At 55.1% G+C, this 19,963-nt stretch overlaps 10 protein-coding genes across 10 annotated transcripts in view; 6 read left to right on the top strand and 4 right to left on the bottom strand.

Annotated features, from left to right (window-relative positions):
• The window catches only part of N657DRAFT_645088 (WD40 repeat-like protein), a 4,603-nt gene extending 3,909 nt beyond the window's left edge, over positions 1–694 (top strand). The window contains exon 4 of the mRNA XM_062792876.1: positions 15–694. Coding sequence (XP_062647298.1) covers positions 15–461 — 447 coding nt within the window. The 3' untranslated portion in view covers positions 462–694. The remainder of the gene's footprint in view (positions 1–14) is intronic.
• Positions 489–1,443, top strand: N657DRAFT_412892 (uncharacterized protein). Its single transcript, XM_062787255.1, has one exon. It carries the CDS (start codon positions 691–693, stop codon positions 1,198–1,200), a length of 510 nt encoding a protein of 169 aa, XP_062647297.1. The 5' UTR covers positions 489–690; the 3' UTR covers positions 1,201–1,443.
• Positions 1,444–4,305: 2,862 nt separating this feature from the next.
• N657DRAFT_573280 (PalH-domain-containing protein) lies at positions 4,306–6,636 on the top strand (the record flags this gene model as incomplete). Its single annotated transcript, XM_062788958.1, has 1 exon — positions 4,306–6,636. One exon carries the CDS (start codon positions 4,306–4,308, stop codon positions 6,634–6,636), a length of 2,331 nt encoding a protein of 776 aa, XP_062647296.1.
• A 776-nt stretch (positions 6,637–7,412) lies between these two features.
• Positions 7,413–8,586, bottom strand: N657DRAFT_655932 (uncharacterized protein; the record flags this gene model as incomplete). Its single annotated transcript, XM_062794646.1, has 4 exons — positions 7,413–7,974; positions 8,009–8,162; positions 8,192–8,474; positions 8,542–8,586. 4 exons carry the CDS (start codon positions 8,584–8,586, stop codon positions 7,413–7,415), a joined length of 1,044 nt encoding a protein of 347 aa, XP_062647295.1.
• A 410-nt stretch (positions 8,587–8,996) lies between these two features.
• Positions 8,997–9,811, bottom strand: N657DRAFT_412846 (uncharacterized protein). Its single transcript, XM_062787254.1, has 2 exons — positions 9,799–9,811; positions 8,997–9,714 (listed from the first exon to the last, which is right to left on the bottom strand). Exon 2 carries the CDS (start codon positions 9,611–9,613, stop codon positions 9,218–9,220), a length of 396 nt encoding a protein of 131 aa, XP_062647294.1. The 5' UTR covers positions 9,614–9,714; positions 9,799–9,811; the 3' UTR covers positions 8,997–9,217.
• A 449-nt stretch (positions 9,812–10,260) lies between these two features.
• On the bottom strand, positions 10,261–10,749 carry N657DRAFT_412733 (uncharacterized protein). Its single transcript, XM_062787252.1, has one exon. The coding sequence runs from the start codon at positions 10,644–10,646 to the stop codon at positions 10,308–10,310; it is 339 nt and encodes a 112-aa protein (XP_062647293.1). The 5' UTR covers positions 10,647–10,749; the 3' UTR covers positions 10,261–10,307.
• On the top strand, positions 10,750–11,545 carry N657DRAFT_412827 (uncharacterized protein). The gene has a single exon (XM_062787253.1). The coding sequence runs from the start codon at positions 10,853–10,855 to the stop codon at positions 11,300–11,302; it is 450 nt and encodes a 149-aa protein (XP_062647292.1). The 5' UTR covers positions 10,750–10,852; the 3' UTR covers positions 11,303–11,545.
• A 906-nt stretch (positions 11,546–12,451) lies between these two features.
• N657DRAFT_572327 (longevity assurance proteins LAG1/LAC1) lies at positions 12,452–13,942 on the top strand (the record flags this gene model as incomplete). Its single annotated transcript, XM_062788882.1, has 3 exons — positions 12,452–12,643; positions 12,700–13,428; positions 13,493–13,942. 3 exons carry the CDS (start codon positions 12,452–12,454, stop codon positions 13,940–13,942), a joined length of 1,371 nt encoding a protein of 456 aa, XP_062647291.1.
• Positions 13,943–14,982: 1,040 nt separating this feature from the next.
• Positions 14,983–15,766, top strand: N657DRAFT_412518 (uncharacterized protein). Its single transcript, XM_062787251.1, has 2 exons — positions 14,983–15,307; positions 15,430–15,766. The coding sequence occupies exons 1-2, from the start codon at positions 15,138–15,140 to the stop codon at positions 15,656–15,658; spliced, it is 399 nt and encodes a 132-aa protein (XP_062647290.1). The 5' UTR covers positions 14,983–15,137; the 3' UTR covers positions 15,659–15,766.
• A 107-nt stretch (positions 15,767–15,873) lies between these two features.
• On the bottom strand, positions 15,874–19,134 carry N657DRAFT_572662 (uncharacterized protein; the record flags this gene model as incomplete). Its single annotated transcript, XM_062788902.1, has 3 exons — positions 15,874–16,405; positions 16,462–18,623; positions 18,718–19,134. 3 exons carry the CDS (start codon positions 19,132–19,134, stop codon positions 15,874–15,876), a joined length of 3,111 nt encoding a protein of 1,036 aa, XP_062647289.1.
• Between the last annotated feature and the right edge of the window lie 829 nt (positions 19,135–19,963).

Raw genomic sequence — 19,963 nt, 5'->3', positions numbered from 1 at the left:
ACTCGGTCGCGTTCTCCCACGACTCGAAGACGCTCGCTTCAGCGTCGTACGATAGGACCGTCAAGCTCTGGGACGCGGCAACAGGCGCCTGCACGGCGACGCTTGAGATAGGCAGGGTTGTCACGCACCTCGTGTTTGACAAAACCGGTTCTTCTCTCCTTACAGACGTCGGCACTTTCACACTAAACCCGTCATTGTCGTCGACAGCTGTCACGGTTACTCCTGTGCTTGAAGCATCAAACTCAATGACCAGTCCCCTTTCGCAACAAGTCAGTCGTTCTGGCATTGGCCTGAGCGAGGACAATGCGTGGGTCACTTGGGGCTTGCACAAGGTACTATGGCTGCCGCCGACATACCGGCCAGGAAGGTCGGACACAAGAGCGTCCGCAATGGCTATTGCATGCCCTTCAGGACGAGTCTTGCTTTTAACATTTTCGTTCAGTCACGACCTTTTCATGTAGCTTGTCATTCATATCGGGGAACCGTCCAAGGCGGAGTTCATTGTACCTTTTTCTCACCCCCCTCTTTGCATTTTTGAGGGTCTAAGGGGTCAAGTTGAATCTATGGTGGCGACTTGGAATGTTACTTTTCACTGTAACGTTACCATAAATACGGCGTAAACTACTGACGTTGAAACCTAGAGTAAGGGCCTCTTGCATCCCACACGCAACTCAGCTAAAACAGACGAAAATGGTATCATTGGAAAGAGCTCGAAAAACTCTATCTAGTGATATCAGTTTTACCAGCGCGGTAGCCTGTGCGTGGCCGCGCAGGGTACCCAGAGAGGGCGCAAGCAGCGCCCTCAGCACTGAAAATTCCTCACACACACACGTGACCCGCACGGATCATACTCCAGCCTCGACCAGCTACCCTACCAGCCACAACGCCGAAAAGCCACTCCCATTCGACCGACCCAATACCCGGGCGGCTTGCCCTAACCCTAGGAAGCCTGTACGGCACGGGTGCCAGTTGTTACAGCTTCATAATGCAGCTAATAATTCAGTCTGTCGGATTGAATTATTTGTACCCTTTTCTAAGAATATGGCGCAACGCTATAGCTGCACGTTGTATGCTATTACAAAGCTTACTTTGTGTGACGGGCACCACCCAAAGTCTGGTCAGCTCGCACATACAAGATCGATATTGCTACAACGAGAGCAAGAGCTAGATGACAGGAATGGGCGTGCAACCAGACCTTAAGTACTGGAGCAGAGGCCTATGCGTAAGCATAACCAGAGACGTATGATCAGACCCCATGACGTATGCATAACCGCAAGCATATGACATAACTATGAGAACAGGAACGGTGAATCTTGTGACAGAGCTAGTGCTATCCTGGAAAGAAGCAGGAAGCTCTAGCTCTTATTAAAGAGCTATAATAAGCTGCAGCAGCTCTACAAAGTCCTTTGAAACTGGATATCATCCCTCTCATTAAAAAATGGCTATTATGACTTCTAAGACCGTAGAACTGAGAATATAAGCTATAGTAGCCTCCTAAGGCCTCTCATAGTCTCTTGCTACCTAACTGAAAAGAGATAGTGTGTTACAGCCCCCATTATGAGCTCTGTACTTCGGCAATTGGTGGGCGAGACACTGTGGATTTCATGGCGAAGCGACATGACTCGCAATAGAGGGAGGATATTTGGAGAGCGGGAGAGTGAGATTAGAACTTAGAACTTCCCTCTCTCAAGAATCAGTCAGTTGGTTAGTGGTGCACGCACAATACAGTCGTCTTGCCTGCTGCTCGTTGGGGATTCGGTGCATCTTCCTGGTGAGCCTGTGTGTGTTACCTTACAGGGAGCTACTGTCCTGATAGCTCTATAGAATCAGGAGGAGGCTAGAAAGGCCTGTGATAATACAGGGATTTAGGGGGCTTATATCTGGGACTGCAAACTATACTAGGCTGCATTAGACCTAACTTAATGCTTCAAGTGCTGGAAGTAGAGATATATCCAATAGTACTACCCTTGAAAGGAAGCTAGTGCGCTCTTGATCAGGCCAGGTCCGTAACGTAACATACCTGTCACGGGATTCCCCGTTCCTGTTTTCATGGTTATGTCATATGCTTGCGGTTATGCATACGTCATGGGGTCTGATCATACGTCTATGGTCATGCTTACGCATAGGCCTCTGCTCCAGTACTTAAAGGTCTGGTTGCACGCCCATTCCTGTCATCTAGCTCTTGCTCTCGTTGTAGCAATATCGATCTTGTATGTGCGAGCTGACCAGACCTTGGGTGGGGCCCGTCACAGTACCTCATCTGGTGCCAGCTAGCACAAGTGCTAAGGTTCGTGGCCTGCAAACAGCAGACGTAAACCTTCCCATAATCCGGTTTACTCGTTCATTGTGCAATCATTGCAGTTATTAAGCTCATCAACCCTAACCCTGACCCGGTAGTCCAAGTCTTGCTCGGATTGACCAATCAAGAGAGTTTTAGGAGCCAAAAAAATAACCTGTAGAAATATATGCTGCGGTGCACAAGTCTGACTATATCCGCCTGTTAGCTTCATGCTTGGGTACCTTACTTCAGTTCGGTCGTGAAAAGCAAAGGTCATGCTGGCTCTTTCTGTTCGCAGCTTGTTCACGCTCCCGATCGCGAGTGGAGCAGCTCGCCTGCTGCCAAGGCGCTTCCCCAGAAAAGACAAGCATTCGCCAAGACTTGATGCCAATTTCTGGGCCCTTGGCAGGTGCTTCTTGTTTTCAAAGAAGACCGCAAATGACAGAGATACATACACGAAATACGGTACTATCCAGCCCAGCTTTCTTCCGTTAGAGTGGCAGGCACATGGAATGCGGCTACGGTAGCAATGGAAAAATGGATTGTGTGACCCATTTGCCAACGGTGCACACTGAGACGGTCAACAATACACAACAACCGGCCTGGCTTTGCTTGGGAATGATACAATACGCTCCCCCGAGGGTGGGCTGTTGATGAGGGGGCGTGATAATGTCCACTGGAAAACATTGTGCAGGTACCAGTCTCTCTCGCTTCGTGATGAACTGTCCTCGGGTGCCACCAAATGTATCTCGTCAGCGGGGTAACGGCACAGGGACTGTTCAACCCGCAACAGGTTTCTGCAGATGAAGCCAGCTTTCACTGCATAAAATTCGCTCCGACGGTCTATCAATTCTCCTCTTTTCCCGTCCGATAGATGAGAACTGGTGGCTCAATTTAATGCTTGTCATCTTTGACTTGTAGGGTGGCCTGTCCCCGCGCTTGTGAGCGGCGGCACGCCATCGACCTTGAAATTCCGCACTGTGTGGTCTTCCGGAGGATTCGGTCCACCACCGAGCTCGACCTATCGCATCCTGTTTAGGAATGAGGCGCAGCTTTCCAGGCGATGTCCGTGGGAGCCAGACCAGCACCCAACTGACACATGTTCCTTACCTAGCAAGCCCTAGCTGTTATAAGGCGCATGTTGAGAGGGCATTTGATTTTGACTTTGATGTCAAATCTGATATAGTCGCCCTTCAGGTTGTCCATCAACCTTGACTGGACATGTCGCGGTACGAAATCGCAACCTATCAAGCTCATTCGAGACTGTGAGACTTAGAACACGTCTTGGAAGGAACCAACACCTCGAGAGATTTCCCCATCCCCCGTGTACGAAGTGTGCCTGCTGTTACAGTCTGTCCTCACATTGTGGTGTTCCATCCGGGTTGCTCTGGTGGATCACTCGGACAGTATCACGGTAAGTATGCACTGTGCTTGAGTTGGCCTCGCCTGTCCATCCCCCTGGAAATTTGCTGAAGATGCACCCTCCTGCTCTCCCGGCTCTTGAGTCAGGGTTCAAACACATTCGAGACGGCCGAGCAAAAACAAGAGAAACTCGGCGCCAAAAACGGCCGTCGGCAGCCTTGAGCACGAAACAAGCATTTGCCGCGCCGTTCTAAATCCACAGGACGTTCCTTTTTACCTTACAGGTGACTTCGCCCCTTTCCAAGAGGTCCAAAGCCTTTCCCGGCCACGAGGACTTTCTCGGCGCCCAGCCTCTACGCTCCCCCACGCCCAAACATCGCGACGACATACGCTTGGCTTTTTCGTCTCGCGATTTGGCAGTCGCGGAATCTCTCAATATCGATAACGCCATACCCTGAAGCGATAGCGCGGGTTTACGTCCAGCGCCGGTCGAAACGGCAATCGCGCCGTCGCTCAAGGCCCGCGCGCCACCGGGCAACCGCCATCGCTGCAACAGAAGCAGCCGCAGCGGGTCATCACGAGCGCGAGCCAGCGACGAATTCGTTTTCCATGGCGGTTGAGCAATAACCAGAAATCTGGCGGAAGCCGCCGTATCTACCGCAACCATGGAGCCGCGACGGCTCCTCGCCGACTTGACGGCCACCGCGCCACAGCCGACGACCGCGCCGCTGGTCGCCCGGAATTGCCGCGGCCTTAACCTTCCCATCGGGGGTGTCCTCTCCATGCCCAACGGGGAGCTTGTCACGCTTACCGCGGCCGCCGCTTTCAAGCCCGTGTGCACCCCGGTTACGCCACCGGCCATCATCGCCAACGGCGGAGGAGGATCCGTCACAATTGACGACAAGACTGAGGTGACGGGCCCGAATCAACAGATCCAGGACCCCTACGACCCCTTTTACGCATCGACCTTCCCTCAGTGCTACGCCCTCGCTGCGACGACAGTGGTGGCGTACATGCTGGTCATCATGCTCTTCATCACCCCGAGGTCCTTCCTTGATGGCGGCGTCGTCGTGCTGGGCCGAAGGGGCTTTACCAATGGCGGGGCTGGTCCAACCATTGGTGGGCGGCCCTGGTTGCAGAAGGTTGCCGCCCTTACCGTCGCCATTTCCTTGACTATCGCCAGCGTCGCCACGTTTGATGTGGCCGAAGAACAGTATTCACTCGGCGTCCAGAACGCTGCGGAGCTGCAGATAAAGGTGCTTGGCGGCAACGAGCTCAAGATCATCCGCATCATATCGAACACCTTTTTGTGGCTCGCCCAAGCTCAGACTCTCATCCGCTTATTTCCTCGGCAGCGAGAAAAGGTTATGATCAAATGGACCGCCTTCGCCCTCATCACGCTCGATGTCATCTTTCAGTCGCTCAACAGCTTTCAATATGAACAACAAGGGGTGGCCCGGCCCGGGTCGTTTCAGCATGCCGTGCCCGCCCTCAGCTATCTGTTCGCTCTCTCCCTAGGCGTTCTCTATGCCGCCTGGGTCATTTATTATTCCCTCTTGAAGAAGAGGTACGCCTTTTGGCACCCCCAAATGAAGAACATGCTGTTGGTCGCGGTTTTGTCGCTGCTCTCCATCCTTATCCCTATAGTCTTTTTCATTTCCGACGTCATCCAGCCCGAATTCACCGGATGGGGAGAGTACGTTAGATGGGTCGGAGCAGCGGCCGCCAGCGTCATCGTCTGGGAGTGGGTGGAGAGGATAGAGGCTCTAGAGCGTGAAGAGAAGAAAGACGGGATCCTCGGCAGGGAGGTATTCGACGGAGACGACATGCTGGAGATGACTGATTCAGATGACGGGTTCAGAAAGAGGAAGAAAGGGGGTGACGACGGAGATAAAGGGACCAGTATTGAAAGTGGGAGGCATGACAGCCTCAGCAGTGGACGGAATAACAGATGGCCGACGGTCACGGCGCTCAGAGCACGATATAGGTCTCGGTCCGGACCCAGGAAGGCCGCGGATCCCACAAACACACAGTCAACGAATCACGACAGGATACGATTCCTCCAGCCACCGCTGTGGCCTGCCAGACCAGCTCCCGCAGTCACACCGATCAGCCGCACAGACACTGCCAGCGCCGCCAGCACCGTCTATGCCATCAGGTACGGTGCTCCTACCGAGACCACATCCCGCACGCCACCTCCGGCGCACAATACCTCCCCGTTGTCTCAAAGCCATAGGACAGCTTCAGGCCGCGCCAGCCATGAAGGAACCCAGAGCGAGGATGGTGATACGGCCGGCCCACCCGCGCAACCCACTCCGGCACTTCAGGAAGCGACGCCCGTACCTAACCGGTGGCGGGCGCTAGCAGGGCGCGTCCCGTTCCGGTCTCCACGCCAGGCTGACGAGGAGCGGGCTGTTCCGGCATCCGAGGAGAACATGCCACGCAAGGAGGGAGGCGGTGGCGGCGCCAAGTGGGACTTGCGTGCGCGCGTCGAGGAGTTCGCGGCGATGCAAGCAGAGAGATTTCGCGAGAAGTTCCGGACGGCCCCTGACACCGACAGCCTGCCGGTGACGGTCATTCCTGCGCCGCCCCGCCAGGGTGCGGCGCTTGCTCAGCTTTTGGAGGAGGAGGAGTTGGAGGCTCGGCGGGCTGCAGCTTTTGCGACAGATCGACGGAGTAGCAGTTTATTGAGGAGTATGCCGCTAGGGGACGAATTGCCGGTCGAGCCGTCGAGGCAGCAGTTGCGACCAATTGTCACGCCGGGCGAGTTGGGGCCGGTGGCTAGGATTTCTCGTCGGCTATCAGTGCCGCTTGCGGACACGGCGGTTTCTCCCCAACCAGAACCGGGAGCGCCGCAGCTGGGAATTAGCAGGTCGCCGCAGCCGCCATTTGGTTTTGATACATCTGTGGTGGATCAACACTCCTCAGATTCTCAACCGGGCGTTACTCCTGGTCCTAGTCTGGACCACGGAGGTGCGCCTCCTCCCTCTGTTTAAGCAATTTGGTCTAGTGTAATTTGACGAGCATGTATACCCCTGTGGAGCGGGTGTTATTAGGGTCCTTAGGATTCTCTGTCGACGAGCATCCCCTAGCACTATCTAGGAGGGCAGAGCAGCATAAAGCATTGGGCGAAATGGACATGGGTTTTGGGTATTGAGCCGTCGTGGAGTTCTGGATTCGGGTGCGATATCCGGCTGGGAAATGGAATTTCCATACTATATGATTCCGGCAGTTTTCTTCGGGCATTTTTGTCATTTCCTGTATTCTGGGAGACGGCCGTCCGTTTATACGCCGGGAAGTGGCCGTGTTCAAGCAAAGGGTCGTGAAGCCTGCAGGGTTTTGTCCCTGTCCCGTGGAGGACTTCTCTCTGCATGAGCAATAAAAAGATCGATAAGAAGGCAATGTGCAGTCCCTTTGGGGCCTTCGTGTCTGGAAAGACGTAGCGTCGCACTTTCGCTGTCTTTTGGGTCGTCTGAAAGATGCCATGTCCACACACATTGCTGAGGATCTCGGGAACAGCTCTAGGTGTCGTTATCCTCCTCTTCTTCTTCCACCTTGCTAAACGTCGCTTCACACTCCTCCTCATACCTCCTAAATTGCCCCATCTTGACCCTTGCCTACTCCTCGAGCTTTTCTCTTCCTATTTCCATCACCAACGCTTCTCCATCCTCGTCCCGCTCGGGGTCATGAAGCGCACTCCAGTAAATGTCATCCACGTCCAGGCTCGTCCTAACACGTAGTCAAACCAGAACCGCCCCGTCTTCCACGACGCTCACATCCTTGTGGATAATCTCTCCTCCTCTCCCTGCACTACCGCGTGCTCCCCGGCCCTAGCCGCCGTCGCCGCCGCGTCGTGCTCTTTTGCCTCGGCCCTCACCAGGGACCTGACGAACTGCTCCACGTGCGGCACATACCGCTCGAGGAACTGTGCTATGCCGCCGAACCGGTCGATCCACACGTTCGGCCCGCGCAGCAGCAGCGACCACGGCGGGTCGTGGATGAACTGCGCCGGCATGGCGTTGGTGAACTCCCAGTCGATGATGCCCGTGATTTTGAGAGTGGACGGGTTGATCAGGATGTTGGTCGGTTGGAGGTCGTCGTTGAACAGGGGGGATGGGTCGTCCTTCTGTGTTGTGCACTTGGGGAGGAAATGCTGGAGCTTGCGGCGGGCTATGAAGCGTTTGCGGACGTTCTGCCCGTCTTGACAGAGGTTGCGTTGGGATTGGAAATGGCGGAGGTGGGTTTCCGTGAGGGAATGAAGGAAGGGGGTGGCGGTTGGGAAGGGAGTCGTAGGGAGGTGGGAATGGGGGAAGCCGGTGTTTAGTTGCGAGCTCCTTTATGTTGAAAGGTTAGCGGGCGGCTGGCGACGGTCCAGATTGAGTGGCTGCTTCCTTAGAGATAGCACCAATGGAGGGAAATGTGAGACGGGAGATCTGAAGGAGGTGGGAGGCAAGTTGGTCGTAGATGGTGTCGAGGGTTGCGGAGGGGATGGCCGGGTCGAGGATGAGCTCGGCTTGGTCGTCTTCGTGGTGCTCGCGGAGGAAGCGGGACATGCGTACCCCTTCGATGAAGTCCACATGATGAATGGCCCTAACTGGGCCGGGCTTTTGTCGGACAGGCCCCAACAGCAGAACGTTGGGGGCTGGGATGGTGGTGTGTTCGCGGAGAACTCGATCACTCGAATGTCGTTCGAGACCTTCTCATCCCGCCTGGAGGAGAGCGTGTGACTCGGTTTAGCAAACCGAATCAGGGCGCTGGGCTGTCCCTCCCCAAAGCCGATGTGGAAGCAGACGTTAAACGAGCCCTTGAAGAAGTCCAGGTACTCTCCTGTTTCCTGACCGTCCAGGTTGGGAGTCGACAAAGGCTACGACGTCGTCCCTGGCTTCGATGAGTCTCCGTACCCAGGCTAAGCATTCTGCCTCGGCGAGAAGGTCATAACCCGTCATCTTCCCTTTGACGAGAAGATCAGCGTGGATTGGGTTTGGAAATGAAGCCAGACTATGTCCTACCCTTGTCACTTTGCGGGGCATGTGCACATTGGAATCTGGCGGCGGGGTGCCATGGGCACTTGATGTGTATTTGTCGTATATTATAGATCTGAAGTTGATGTGAGATTGCCGGCAATCGTCCGGCATTTAAGGAATCAGATTTGCTGATCCTCTTTACAGAGTTTCTTCCCAACTTCCAACAGGTAAGGTTATTGTAGGTAGCTAGTGTACGAAGCCTCGTACTGGGCGTCAACTCCCGAATTCCAACCCTCCGAGCCAAGGTGCTGCGGTTTGCGACCTCACTCAAGCACCAAGCGCATTGCTCGCCAAAGACAAGACCCCCAGCGCAGGGTTGCTGGTGTTTTCCCATCGCCATCCCCACTACGGCCATTTGCTTGGCTCCGATCCTCCTCCTCATCCCCCCTTCTCCCATCCCTCACGCTCTGACTCTCCTCAGCATCTCTTCTCCTTCTGCCCATCTCCACACCCGCATCCCCTTGGCCGTCCCCCGACGAAAAAAACAAACCCCCAAACAGACTTGATTCAGCGTTCAAGATGCCCACCACAACCGCGGTCAGCCCAATCAAATTCACGACATCCAGCCACTGTCCAGACGCAGCCCCCAACCCCGGATGGACAAAGACCCAGCAGAAGAAACTACAACCCCAGAACTTGAAGATACGGCGCAGGCAATGCGCAGACACATCTTGGTGAGCTTGGAGTCGGCGGGGTTGTCAATATTCGGGTCTCCCGCGCCATCATCAAGCAACTCCAGCTGAAGGGAGGTCATACCCCTGCTGAGGGAGGAGAGAGCGGACACAGAAATGACCAGGGCTTTGGGGGTGCGGTGCCGGATCTGGGGACTGCATGCTGCGAAGGGAAGGAGGGATAGGACTGCCAGCGAGAGGAACACGGTGTGGAGTTTCTGAAGGCCGCCGGCAATGCGCGCCATGTTGGCGTACTTTGCTGGTGAATTTCGCGGCATTAGCTCGACATTCCCATGCAGTGATGTCTGAACGAAGTCTTAAGAGGTGCTCGTCTTGCCGGGTTCCGTGAAGGGGAGAGAGAACGTGGCATTGGCCGTAGCTACGCCGGTTAGCGATCTCGTTCTGCGAACTGAGCGCCCTGTCAACCTCGACACCTGTGAGTTCAACACGAGGAGGGCAATACACATGCTCCTGACCGCTACGATCAGCTGTTCCCGGCTGCTGGCCGTCCCGTCCTCCGACAGGTTGGTCATGTCGGTCTCAAGCCTTGTCGTGGTATTTCCCAGCGTCCAAGTGAGGTGTCAAGAAAAATGATGCCCGTCGCTCCAGGCAATATCAAAAGTTAGCTTATAAGGAGCATCGATTGCGTCGATGCGGGAAAAACCTTTGCGCAACAACCCTGCTTTCTGCACAGGGGAGAGAGAAGCGAAACTCAAGACCCAGACAGAAACATTAAGAAGAACAAACTTTGGCCAACGAGTTGTAACAAGAATATATGTTGTAGCCACGTCTGCACAATGCTGTCGAGGCGGAAGAGGCGGGTCCAATAACAAACCAACTTTTTTGTACAGAGTAAACCTGTATGGAAGTACTACCTGAGTTACTGCACATTTGGCCTTCAGTTCCCCTGATTGATGCCCAGCGTGAAAGGGAGCCTCCGTCCAGCAGAACACGCCGCGCCATCGGATCCAATCAGTTCCACCGAAATGGTGTCGGCATTTTTGCTCTTGCGCAAAGGCATGGGCAGAAAGTTCCTGATTGCCCGCCTCCTCCGCCTTCAGCCGCTCCTTGATGTACCGGCAGTCTTCGGACTTCCTTGGTGGTACAAGACTTGGGCTCTATAAAGTTCCCCAGCTGCCCGACAGGTAATTGTGAGAACACGGTTACACATCGGCAACAACCCCCTTCGTTTCTCCTCTGGGACCGTACTTTGTCTCCCTTAACCGGCCCCGGCAAACGCTCAATGCCACTCGCCCCCAGGGAAATGGTCAACCACACACAAACAGCATGCAACCACAACTCTGTGCTCATAACAGAGCCATAAACATCATGCGTGCGGCATCATGGGATTGCCAAAACGCGGTCGGTGAGACGGCGCTGAGGCCAACGCTAGCCCTCACGAAGGAGTCCAACGACGTTGTGATAAGACCTTTTACCTTTACCCATGGAGAGCGCAGAGATGCCTGCAGCCCTCCCTGACTGCGACGCCCGACACCTCGACGAAGTCACCTTTGTACATGAGGAGCGCAGAGTTGCTTGCGGCCCTCTTTGACTCGGACACCGACACCTCGGTGCATAGGATCAAGAGCAAAGTTGCAGACGCAGACTGCGCGCGCTGGTTCGGCTGGAGCACACGGAGTCGTCGGGGACGCGCGTGGGAGATCGGCCCTTGCCCCTGGCATCACGGATGTTTCCAGTCCTGTACAAGCAAATTGGCAAACACTGCCGACGGCCTCAGCGTCCTGACGGGTGGGCTTGCGACAGCCGTTAATCTCAACTTCAACCACTCTCAAGATGAGGTTATCCCCAAGAAAATCGAGACGGATGGCGCCAGAGTAAATGACTTATGCCCACCCAGGAATATATATGTCCAGCCGTCGAGGACGACGCCCGGTGCACCACGGTTCTTCCTCTGCTGGCATGGCTGCCGCAGCAGCTCTGATGTCCAAGCCCGCCACTATATGTGAGAGCACTTGCCACCTATTCCGCTTCGGCAATCATCCATATCATGAGACAACCTAGACACTCGGCCACCTTCGCTCTGCTGGCTGCTCTCGGGTCGATCGTTGCTGGCGCTCTATATGGCGTTCATTCTATGCTTGATGTTTTCATTCTTGGAGGGTTTTTTAGCTTATTGTGCTGCCAAGGAGTCGTGTGGTGGACTGGCAGGACCTAGTCATGGACGCAGCCCGGGGCGATTTCTCGAAATCTTGTACCCGGCCCATGCGATGACACCTACGCAGTACTCCTCAGGGCTCCAAACTCGCCCAGGATCGGCGATTTCGAGACACCGACGAGGATGATGGTATTGCTTCCATAGCCCCAAGCAGCCAGTGGCTATCAAAGCAGGTTTATGCTGGGACACGGATATGTCAATGATCACGCAAGCTCTCAGAAGGGATATTAAGTTCAAAATCGTGTTTGCTTACTCACCAAAACCGCTCAAGCCTCCATCAGTTGCGGTCCGCTGTTGATGTTGTTAGGGTGTTGTGTCTTGCTAGCAGGAAAGATCGGCATTTCATCGGTCTGTACCTTGGGATGTACGTGTAGTCTGTACGGTTGTGTATCCGTAGCGAAGGAGACATCGTCAGGGGTTTCAAGGCCTCGGTGGCTTGCGTGGGTCTCGTGGCCGAAAAATTTAGCGTCAAATTTGACACTAAGTTGAACGTGGTTTAGCGTTGACCAGGCCTGCAGAACCAGGGTCCAACTGAATTCGACATCGCGGTTGAGAGTGGAACCGGACGCGCCGAGGTCATCGATTTTATGAACTTCATGCTGTGCCTGGACCCTGTTGGAGTTTTTACTCCCACATGCCGCATGCAAGACCAATTTGATTTGCTTTCCTTTTCCTTTCAAAGTTTGCGCTCGCGATCGGCCCGTGGTGACCGACGGACTTCCTGCACTGCGATTCATTGATCACTTTGACCGTTGGCGAAGACAAGCATTACTTGGTCAGATTTTAGTGCGGCTCCAGGGGTTCGGAACTCGTGCTCCTGGCGTGTCTATCGAGTCTCGGACTTCGTTCCCTCTCGCATTTCCGACTTGAACCACAGCCTCGCGGTCCCTCCGCGCTCTCGACGGCCAGGTAACTCCAAGAGACAAGAAATCAAGCAGCCATGGCTGGCGACTCCGAGCCTTTCCCGCCGCTCACCTCGGCAGCCGATCACCAATTTTGCTCGTCCTCCAGCGACATAAACGGCGCGCGCCGGCGCAGGAAATCCAGCCATCTCGGGAGCGAATTGCGGGTCGGCGACACAGGTGCGCCCTCATTAGGCACGGGCATTGCCCATCTCAATGGTTCCCTGAAGGTATGTTCTCTGCAGGAGAAGGCGCTGCGTACAGGAATATGCGCTGATGAGGCCAGGAATCGCCGTCACCCTCACCACCACCAAAGCGCTTCTCGAAGCGCCGAAAGGCGCGCTCTGCTCTGCGCCGCGCAAAGAGTATCATCGTCAAACACACCTGGGTACTTCCGCTGGTCATCCTGCTCGTCTTTCTGTCGCTCTACGCCATCAACCCCACCGAAGCCAACCCCATCCATCACTTCATCTTCCTGTCGTACAGGCTACCCGTTACGGACCCCGACGAGCTACCGCAATATGGAAAGGGCCCCTGGGATATCGCATTCGTCACCTTCTACACCGTCGTCCTATCCTTCACCCGCGAGTTCATCATGCAGGAGATCCTGCGGCCAATGGCCCGCTGGGCGGGGCTCAAGTCGCGCGGCAAGCAGGCTCGCTACATGGAGCAGATGTACACGGCCTTGTACTTTGGCGTCCTCGGGCCTACGGGCATGTACGTCATGAGTCGCACGCCCGTGTGGTACTTCAACACGCGCGGCATGTACGAGAACTTCCCGCACAAGACCCACGACGCCCTCTTCAAGTTCTACTACCTGTTCCAGGCCGCATACTGGGCCCAGCAGGCCATTGTTCTGCTACTCGGCATGGAGAAGCCGCGCAAGGACTTTAAGGAGCTGGTCGGCCACCACATTGTCAGCCTGGCCCTCATCGCCCTGAGCTACCGCTTCCATTTCACCTACATGGGGCTGGCCGTGTACATCACCCACGATATTTCCGATTTCTTCCTTGCTGTACGTCTCGGTCACCCATCCTCATCAGCTATCCTTTTACATTCGCTAACTTGTATTTGCACAGACCTCCAAAACGCTCAACTACCTCGACCACTGGCTGACGGGCCCCTACTACTTCACCTTCATGTGCGTGTGGATCTACCTGCGCCATTACCTTAATCTGCGCATCCTCTTCAGCCTCTTCACCGAGTACAAGACGGTCGGCCCCTACGAGCTCAACTGGGAGACGCAGCAGTACAAGTGCGCCCTCTCGTTCGTCATCACCCTGGCCCTGCTCAGCTCCCTGCAGGCCCTCAACCTGTTCTGGCTCTTCTTCATCATCCGGATCGCATACCGATTTGTCGTGCACAATGTCGCCAAGGACGATCGCAGTGATGCTGAGGAGTCTGAGTTTGAAGACGTGAAGCAGGCGGCGGCGGTCAATGGCGCGGCGAATGGGAAGGCGAAGAGTTACGCTGCCGTAGCCGCCACTTCTAACGGGACGGCTAACGGGACGGCGAAGAAGAGCAGGTAAAGCGGTATCTGCTGTCCTCCTCTTCTTGTATCATATGTTCGGGGTTGGATGAAGGGACTTAATGACTGCGGGGTGAAGAGGAGGATGGCGACATATCTCTCACTTTTTATATCCGCATGCTCAATGGCTCGCTGGGGGCAATGTGCCGGTGTTGGGCGTTGTTTGGGTGGAAGGGGCCGCGGCTTTTGCATGGTCAATCAACTTTGGGTCGCAGCATCGTCATTCGCTTGGTGGCTGGGGGACTATACGCTCGCTTTTCGGTTCTGGATAGACATGGGTGGGCTTATGCCGATCATGACGGAAAGGACTGGCTCGGGGGAAGCCGACGTGGTGGGCTTGTTATTCTCAGACCCTGGTTGATGACGGCTCGAGGGTACTTGACATGGCAGTGCGGGGGTCACATGGGGTTCAGAAGAGCCCCACACCCCAACCGCACACATGACCACCTCAGACGGAAGGGTGACTGAAACATAGTCTTGGATTGGGGAAGCTTCAAGCAAGCCGCGAGCCCAACACTACACGTCGAGGTGCGGGAACTCGCCTTATAAGACGGCCGAATCCGGGATGGGACGAAAAAGGCGATATGGCTCTGGTGGCCACAACCCATTAGATGGGTGTTAATATGCTTCATCTGCCTGTACGACCTTTGAACTTCTTGCTACTGCAACACATTGAATATAGCTTTAATACGACAAATGATGTACAGATTCACGAAGAAGTCGCGAAGCTTCCATGCCCTCAAGCATTGGCTGCATATCACCATTGTTCACTCAACAAATTGCTGGTCTAGGCCGCCCACCTCTGGACCCGACAGTCTGGATCTGACTCACAGCCACAGCACCTTCAAGCCAACCGCCACAGACTGTGACCGACAGTGCGTGTAGTGAAGCAATTGAGATGTACAGCAAGAGTCTGGTCACAACGGAAAACCTGCTTTATCACCCCCTACTCAACCCAGGGACTTTTAGGCGATCTTTGCCCTGCAGCGACTCACCACTGAAGACTCAACCTGGATATATACATCTCTCTAAACTTACACTTATGCTTCCTATAATGTATTGGGTGCGTGACAATGATAATAAGAAAGTGTTCATGCAACACATCCATGCTTGAGAACCATACTCCCGTTGAAGCACCCCTTCCCACTATTTATCACTTAATCACGAACACACTTCACAGCCGATAGACGGCCGGCATGCGGAACTTGTTTGGAGAGCTCACAAGGTATCATTTTCTGTATATCCTATACCTGTTCCCATTCTCTGCCTTTTGTCTGGCAAGAGAAACCTTTCCACAAAAGACCGAGCCAGCCATCAGCCAGCAAACCATGCTTCGAAACTCATCCCAACCCACCCAATCCTTCTTGTATGTATGCACACCCAAGTTTACACCTGTTAAACCCACCCCAACCCATCCTATTACCCCCCGTCATCCCCCCTTCCCCCTTCCAGCCACCAACAAAGCACCCCTTGAGATAACCAACCCAGAACTCAACCCAACCCAAACCGCAAACCGGTCCAAAAGAATAGAAAACAACGCCACCCATGCTCAGGGAATCATGGTCATATCATCGTTAAAAAAGTGCAAGGCCGGTATATAAAAAAAAAAACACACACAGAATATGGTGGTGGAGTGTACGTCGAAGTATTGACTGTGTCGGGTGTAACAACCAAACTTCGTGCGGGTGGTTCCAACCGAATCAATAACACGTCGTAGCGTTCCAGTCGGCGCGTAATTAGAGTGGAGGCCTTTTGTATGTTTATGTCGCCTCGTTTGAGTATGCCGGAATTAGTGACATCAGATGGAAGGCTCGCTCGTTGGTGTGATGATGATGGCAAGAAGGTCGGCGGAAGCAAAGGACAGAGTCCGGAAGCTGGATAGATGGATGGATGAATCCGAGCTCCAAAGTGACAGACCAACTGCCTAGCGTACTAAGCTGTATTTCCAATACCAGATAGTTGCTGGCGAAGGTCAGGAGAACCTGGGTGCAACCATCGAACGCCGGCAGTTGATTCCGACGGGAACGAGTAGAGTGGAGGCCGCCTCGCGGTTTCGGGCTTGTCATCGGGGCGGTGCTCATCGGAAGAATCGTATTGTAAAGTCCCGTCCGAGCGGCTTGATGAAGAGCTGCTGCTCCCATGCGATGAGATAGACGCGGTTTCATGCGCGTCAGCAGCGTCCGCCGTAGTGGTGGTCGGACTGTGGGGGACAGTAGGAAGTATCGTGGACGAGAGCATGCTGTTGTACCCGTCGCCAATGTTTGCCTGGCTCAGAAGCTTCTTCGCTTTTCGCGTAGCATCACGGGCATGCTCGGCCGCCCGTTCGGCACGGCAGTGCTTCTCCCACATGGCGCTATAGCGGCCGTTGAGTGCAAGAAGTTCCTGGTGGGTGCCCCTCTCTACGACTGTGCCCGCGTGGAGGACGATGATCTGGTCAGCGTGGGTGATGGTCGACAAGCGATGACTGCGGATACGATCAGCCCTGGAACACATTCAACACCAGCCAAAAAAGCAACTTACGCAATAATCAGCAATGTACGATCCTGACCGAATTTGCCGCTGATCAGCTTGGACTGAATCTTTTGCTCCGTCTCGCCATCAAGAGCTGATGTCGCCTCGTCCAGCATAATAATCTTTGGGTTCTTCAAAATGGTACGCGCAATCGCCACACGCTGCTTTTCGCCGCCGCTCAGCCGGAGACCGCGTTCGCCAACCTTGGTGAGATAGCCGTCCGGGAAGCTCATGATGCGGTCGTGGATGGCAGCAGCGCGGCAGGCGTCGTAGACCTCCTCGTCGCTCGCCTTGGGGTTGGCGTACTTGAGATTGTACATCAATGTTTCGTTGAACAGGATGGTATCCTGCGGCACGACACCGATGAAGCGGCGCACGGAGTCGATGGTCAGGTCCTTAACGTCGTGGCCGTCTATCTCGATGCTGCCCTCGCGGCAGTTGTAGTACCGAAACATGAGCCGGAAGACGGTGGATTTGCCACCACCGGACTCTCCGACGAAAGCGGTCGTGGTGCCGGGTCTGCACTCGAACGACAGGTCGTGCAGAGCCGTCCTGCGCCTGTCGTACGAGAAGCCAACCTTGTTCCACTTAATGTGGCCGCTACATTCCAGCAGCGGCTTCACGTCCGGCTTGTCGACGACGGTAGGTTGGATCTTGAAGAGCTCGAGCAGTCTCTCACCCGAGATCATGGCCGACTGTACTGTCCGGTAGAAGGTGCCAAAAAAATTGAGAGGACCCTGCAGCTGGTTCAGGTAAGTAACGAGCGCGACGAAGTCCCCAACCCTCCTCTCCCCGCGCGACACCTGATAGCCGCATGTCAACAGTGCAACAAGCATTCCGCACATAAAGACGACCGACTGGCACATGTTCATGTAGTTGATGCCGTATGTCACCTTAGCCTCGGCCTCTTGGAACTTTCTGATGGCGTTGCCATAACGCTCAAACTCCCTCTCCTCGGCGTTGAAGTACTTGACCGTCTCGTACGACATGATTGAGTCGTTCTTGACGGCTTCCTCTTCCCGATCGGCGTTGACCATGTCGCGGCGCTGGTCAGCCCTGGTGGCGCCCATGCGGATGGTCAGATAGAGGTAGTATAAGGTGATGATCGAGACAAAAAGCGAGTACATGGCTCCGAACCGGACGTAGAAGTAGATGATGGCCACCAGGAGATCCACCAGCATGGGCACCACCTGGAACGTAACCTGCTCGAGGAATTGGTTGATGGACGCGCCCTTGTTGAGCGCCGAGAGCACCTCCCCCGTGCGCTTGCCCAAATGGAAGTCCAACGAGAGCGAGTGGACGTGTTCGAAGGCCGCCGTTGTCAGCGCCCGATACGTGTGTTGCGACACGGGAATCCAAAGAATGGATCGAATTGATCCGAGCAAGCCAGAGGGTCCTTGGAGCAGCTTGTACAGGATCAGCAACCCAAGCTCCAACCAGACCTTGTCGACGTCCTGGTTCTCAAAAGTGTTGGTAAGGACTCCGAGCTGAGCCGGCACCAAGATGTTGACAACACGCTGCAAGATGACGAGGATGAAGCACAATAGAACCACGCCCTGGAGTTTGGCAGACCTGCTGGGCCACAGATAGGGAAAGAATACCGAGTACCCGCGACAATATTCAAACCACGTCTTGTGAGGCAGTTTGTCGGGTCTGTAAAAGGCGGCCTCCTCCTCGCGTTGCTGATAACCTCCTTGTTGTCCGCAGCCTTGCGGATCGCGGCGGGTCGCCTCGTTTGTGCTCCCGTAATGGGCGTTGCGAGTCGCATGCCCGTTGGCGCGACCGTGGAAATCGCCATTGCTGCCCAGCAATGGGCTCGTCTCGTCCGTGTCGGACCGATGTGCTTCCTCATCAGCAAGTCGGCGCTCTCCCAAGCGCCTCCTGGCAATAGCGGCGTACATGCCGATCAAGAATATGATGAGGAAGATGCGGACTCCGGCAATACAAAGGTCGACGACATCCCATGGTTCGAGGCCATTGGTGACGTCCGTGGCGCGTTGGGCAACGTAATCTCCGTCCATTATGCTGAGGACAAAAGCGAGCAGAATGATGACCTCGCCCACAAGACCGAGGACCCAGAAGATGAGGTGGACAACGATAGGGCTGTGCCGCCACTCGAGGAGCGTGATGAGAACATAGAGGTAGAGGAACGCCGACCCGACAATGTAGACCTTCGCGGAAATCGTTTTGTCAGCTTCATCGTCGTCTTTGAGCGTAAGTAGGTACGCAAGGATGACAGCCTGGCGGAGGCAACTCGTTACTCACAATTCTCTCTTCGCCACACCACCAGGCGCTGCCGGGCCCGGCGTCCCTGCTCGACTTCATGGCATGAACGGCGACCGCCGCGCAATTGGCAACGAACGACACGATGACGGCGCCCGTCAAGTAAAGGAACAATGCCCAAGCGGAGCCGCCGCTGGCCCTGTTGTCGCCATGTGCTTCCGGCACCTGCTGCTGCTCACGCTTCCTCTTGGTGACGGGCAACGGTTTCCCGCCGGGGCCTTTCACGGCCGGAACAACCAACTCCTCCTCGGTCTTTGACGTGACAATGGTGTGGACCGCAGCCGAGACGACGAAGCTCAGGAGCAGAATGACCGGATAGAGTAGCTGGGCCGTCCGCAGGACCGACTGCGCGGCACTCAAGCGCCGTTCCGAATCTGGGTTCTCCAGCATCGGGTCCATGCTGAGGCCTGTGATAGAGAGGGACGGGTGTTAGAGAGGAGGAAGGGACCGCAGGGAGCGAAAAAGAGCGATGATGGAGGACGGGAAGAGGAAGAGGGGAGAAGAAGAGCAAGGGCTATTGCAGGCAACACTGCATGCTGCTGGCCCGCCGAGGCGAAGCGGTTCCTGGTGTTGATGGTGGCCGCCGCGGCAGCAGAGGCGGTGGTGGAAGGTAATGGAGCAGCTGTGGAGTTGACATACGAGTTTCCAGGCCAGGGACGTCGTTCTCTTAGGATGAGGCGAAGCCGTACCGCGGCTCATGGCCCTTTACGGGTCGCGGCGGCAAATGGAGGGGCTTGTTGATGGAGTGGCATGTCAGCGTGTGGATGGTGGGGAAGGCGATGTGCAGCTGACGAGGTTGGTGTGGCTTTTGCCACCGAGCGGGTCTCGAGGTTGAGATCACGAAACCGACCATCACTGACGGGGATGAATGGCAGGATGACTTGACGATCTGGCTCTGACTGACCTAGGGGTGTGCAAGCTTCCAAAGATCTACAGATCTAGAGGCTTGTGGCTGCTCGGGGAATTTGGTTGGGGCGTTCTGGGTGGAAGCTTCACGGTTCTCGATAAGCGGGCGGAGACCACAGAGAATCCAACAAACCTCACCAGGGTTGAGGAAGGGGCAAAGTTAACGAGCGTGCTGGAAACGATGATTGCTGGTCTTTGAGGAGAGTTCGAGATCCAGAAGGACCAGCAGACGGGGGTTTACCAGGTATTACTTGAATCAAACCTCCGATCCGCTGTCCTCCCGGCCCTGTGTGGTACAGGTTGAGGTCGTTAACCACCAGAT

Source organism: Parathielavia appendiculata (genome assembly GCF_033297405.1).
Source record: "Parathielavia appendiculata strain CBS 731.68 unplaced genomic scaffold N657scaffold_6, whole genome shotgun sequence".
NCBI classification, from domain to species: Eukaryota; Fungi; Ascomycota; class Sordariomycetes; order Sordariales; family Chaetomiaceae; genus Parathielavia; species Parathielavia appendiculata.
Note: the sequence above shows the minus strand (reverse complement) of the source record. Positions and strands in the feature narration are given on the sequence as shown.

Coding starts and splice junctions, on each gene's coding strand:
- N657DRAFT_412892 (XM_062787255.1), top strand. CDS start 691: ATGGTATCATTGGAAAGAGCTCGAAAAACTCTATCTAGTGATATCAGT.
- N657DRAFT_412846 (XM_062787254.1), bottom strand. CDS start 9,613: ATGCCGCGAAATTCACCAGCAAAGTACGCCAACATGGCGCGCATTGCC.
- N657DRAFT_412733 (XM_062787252.1), bottom strand. CDS start 10,646: ATGAGCACAGAGTTGTGGTTGCATGCTGTTTGTGTGTGGTTGACCATT.
- N657DRAFT_412827 (XM_062787253.1), top strand. CDS start 10,853: ATGAGGAGCGCAGAGTTGCTTGCGGCCCTCTTTGACTCGGACACCGAC.
- N657DRAFT_412518 (XM_062787251.1), top strand. CDS start 15,138: ATGCGGAACTTGTTTGGAGAGCTCACAAGGTATCATTTTCTGTATATC. Junction 15,308..15,429: donor CAACCCACCCAATCCTTCTT/GTATGTATGCAC, acceptor TAACCAACCCAG/AACTCAACCCAACCCAAACC.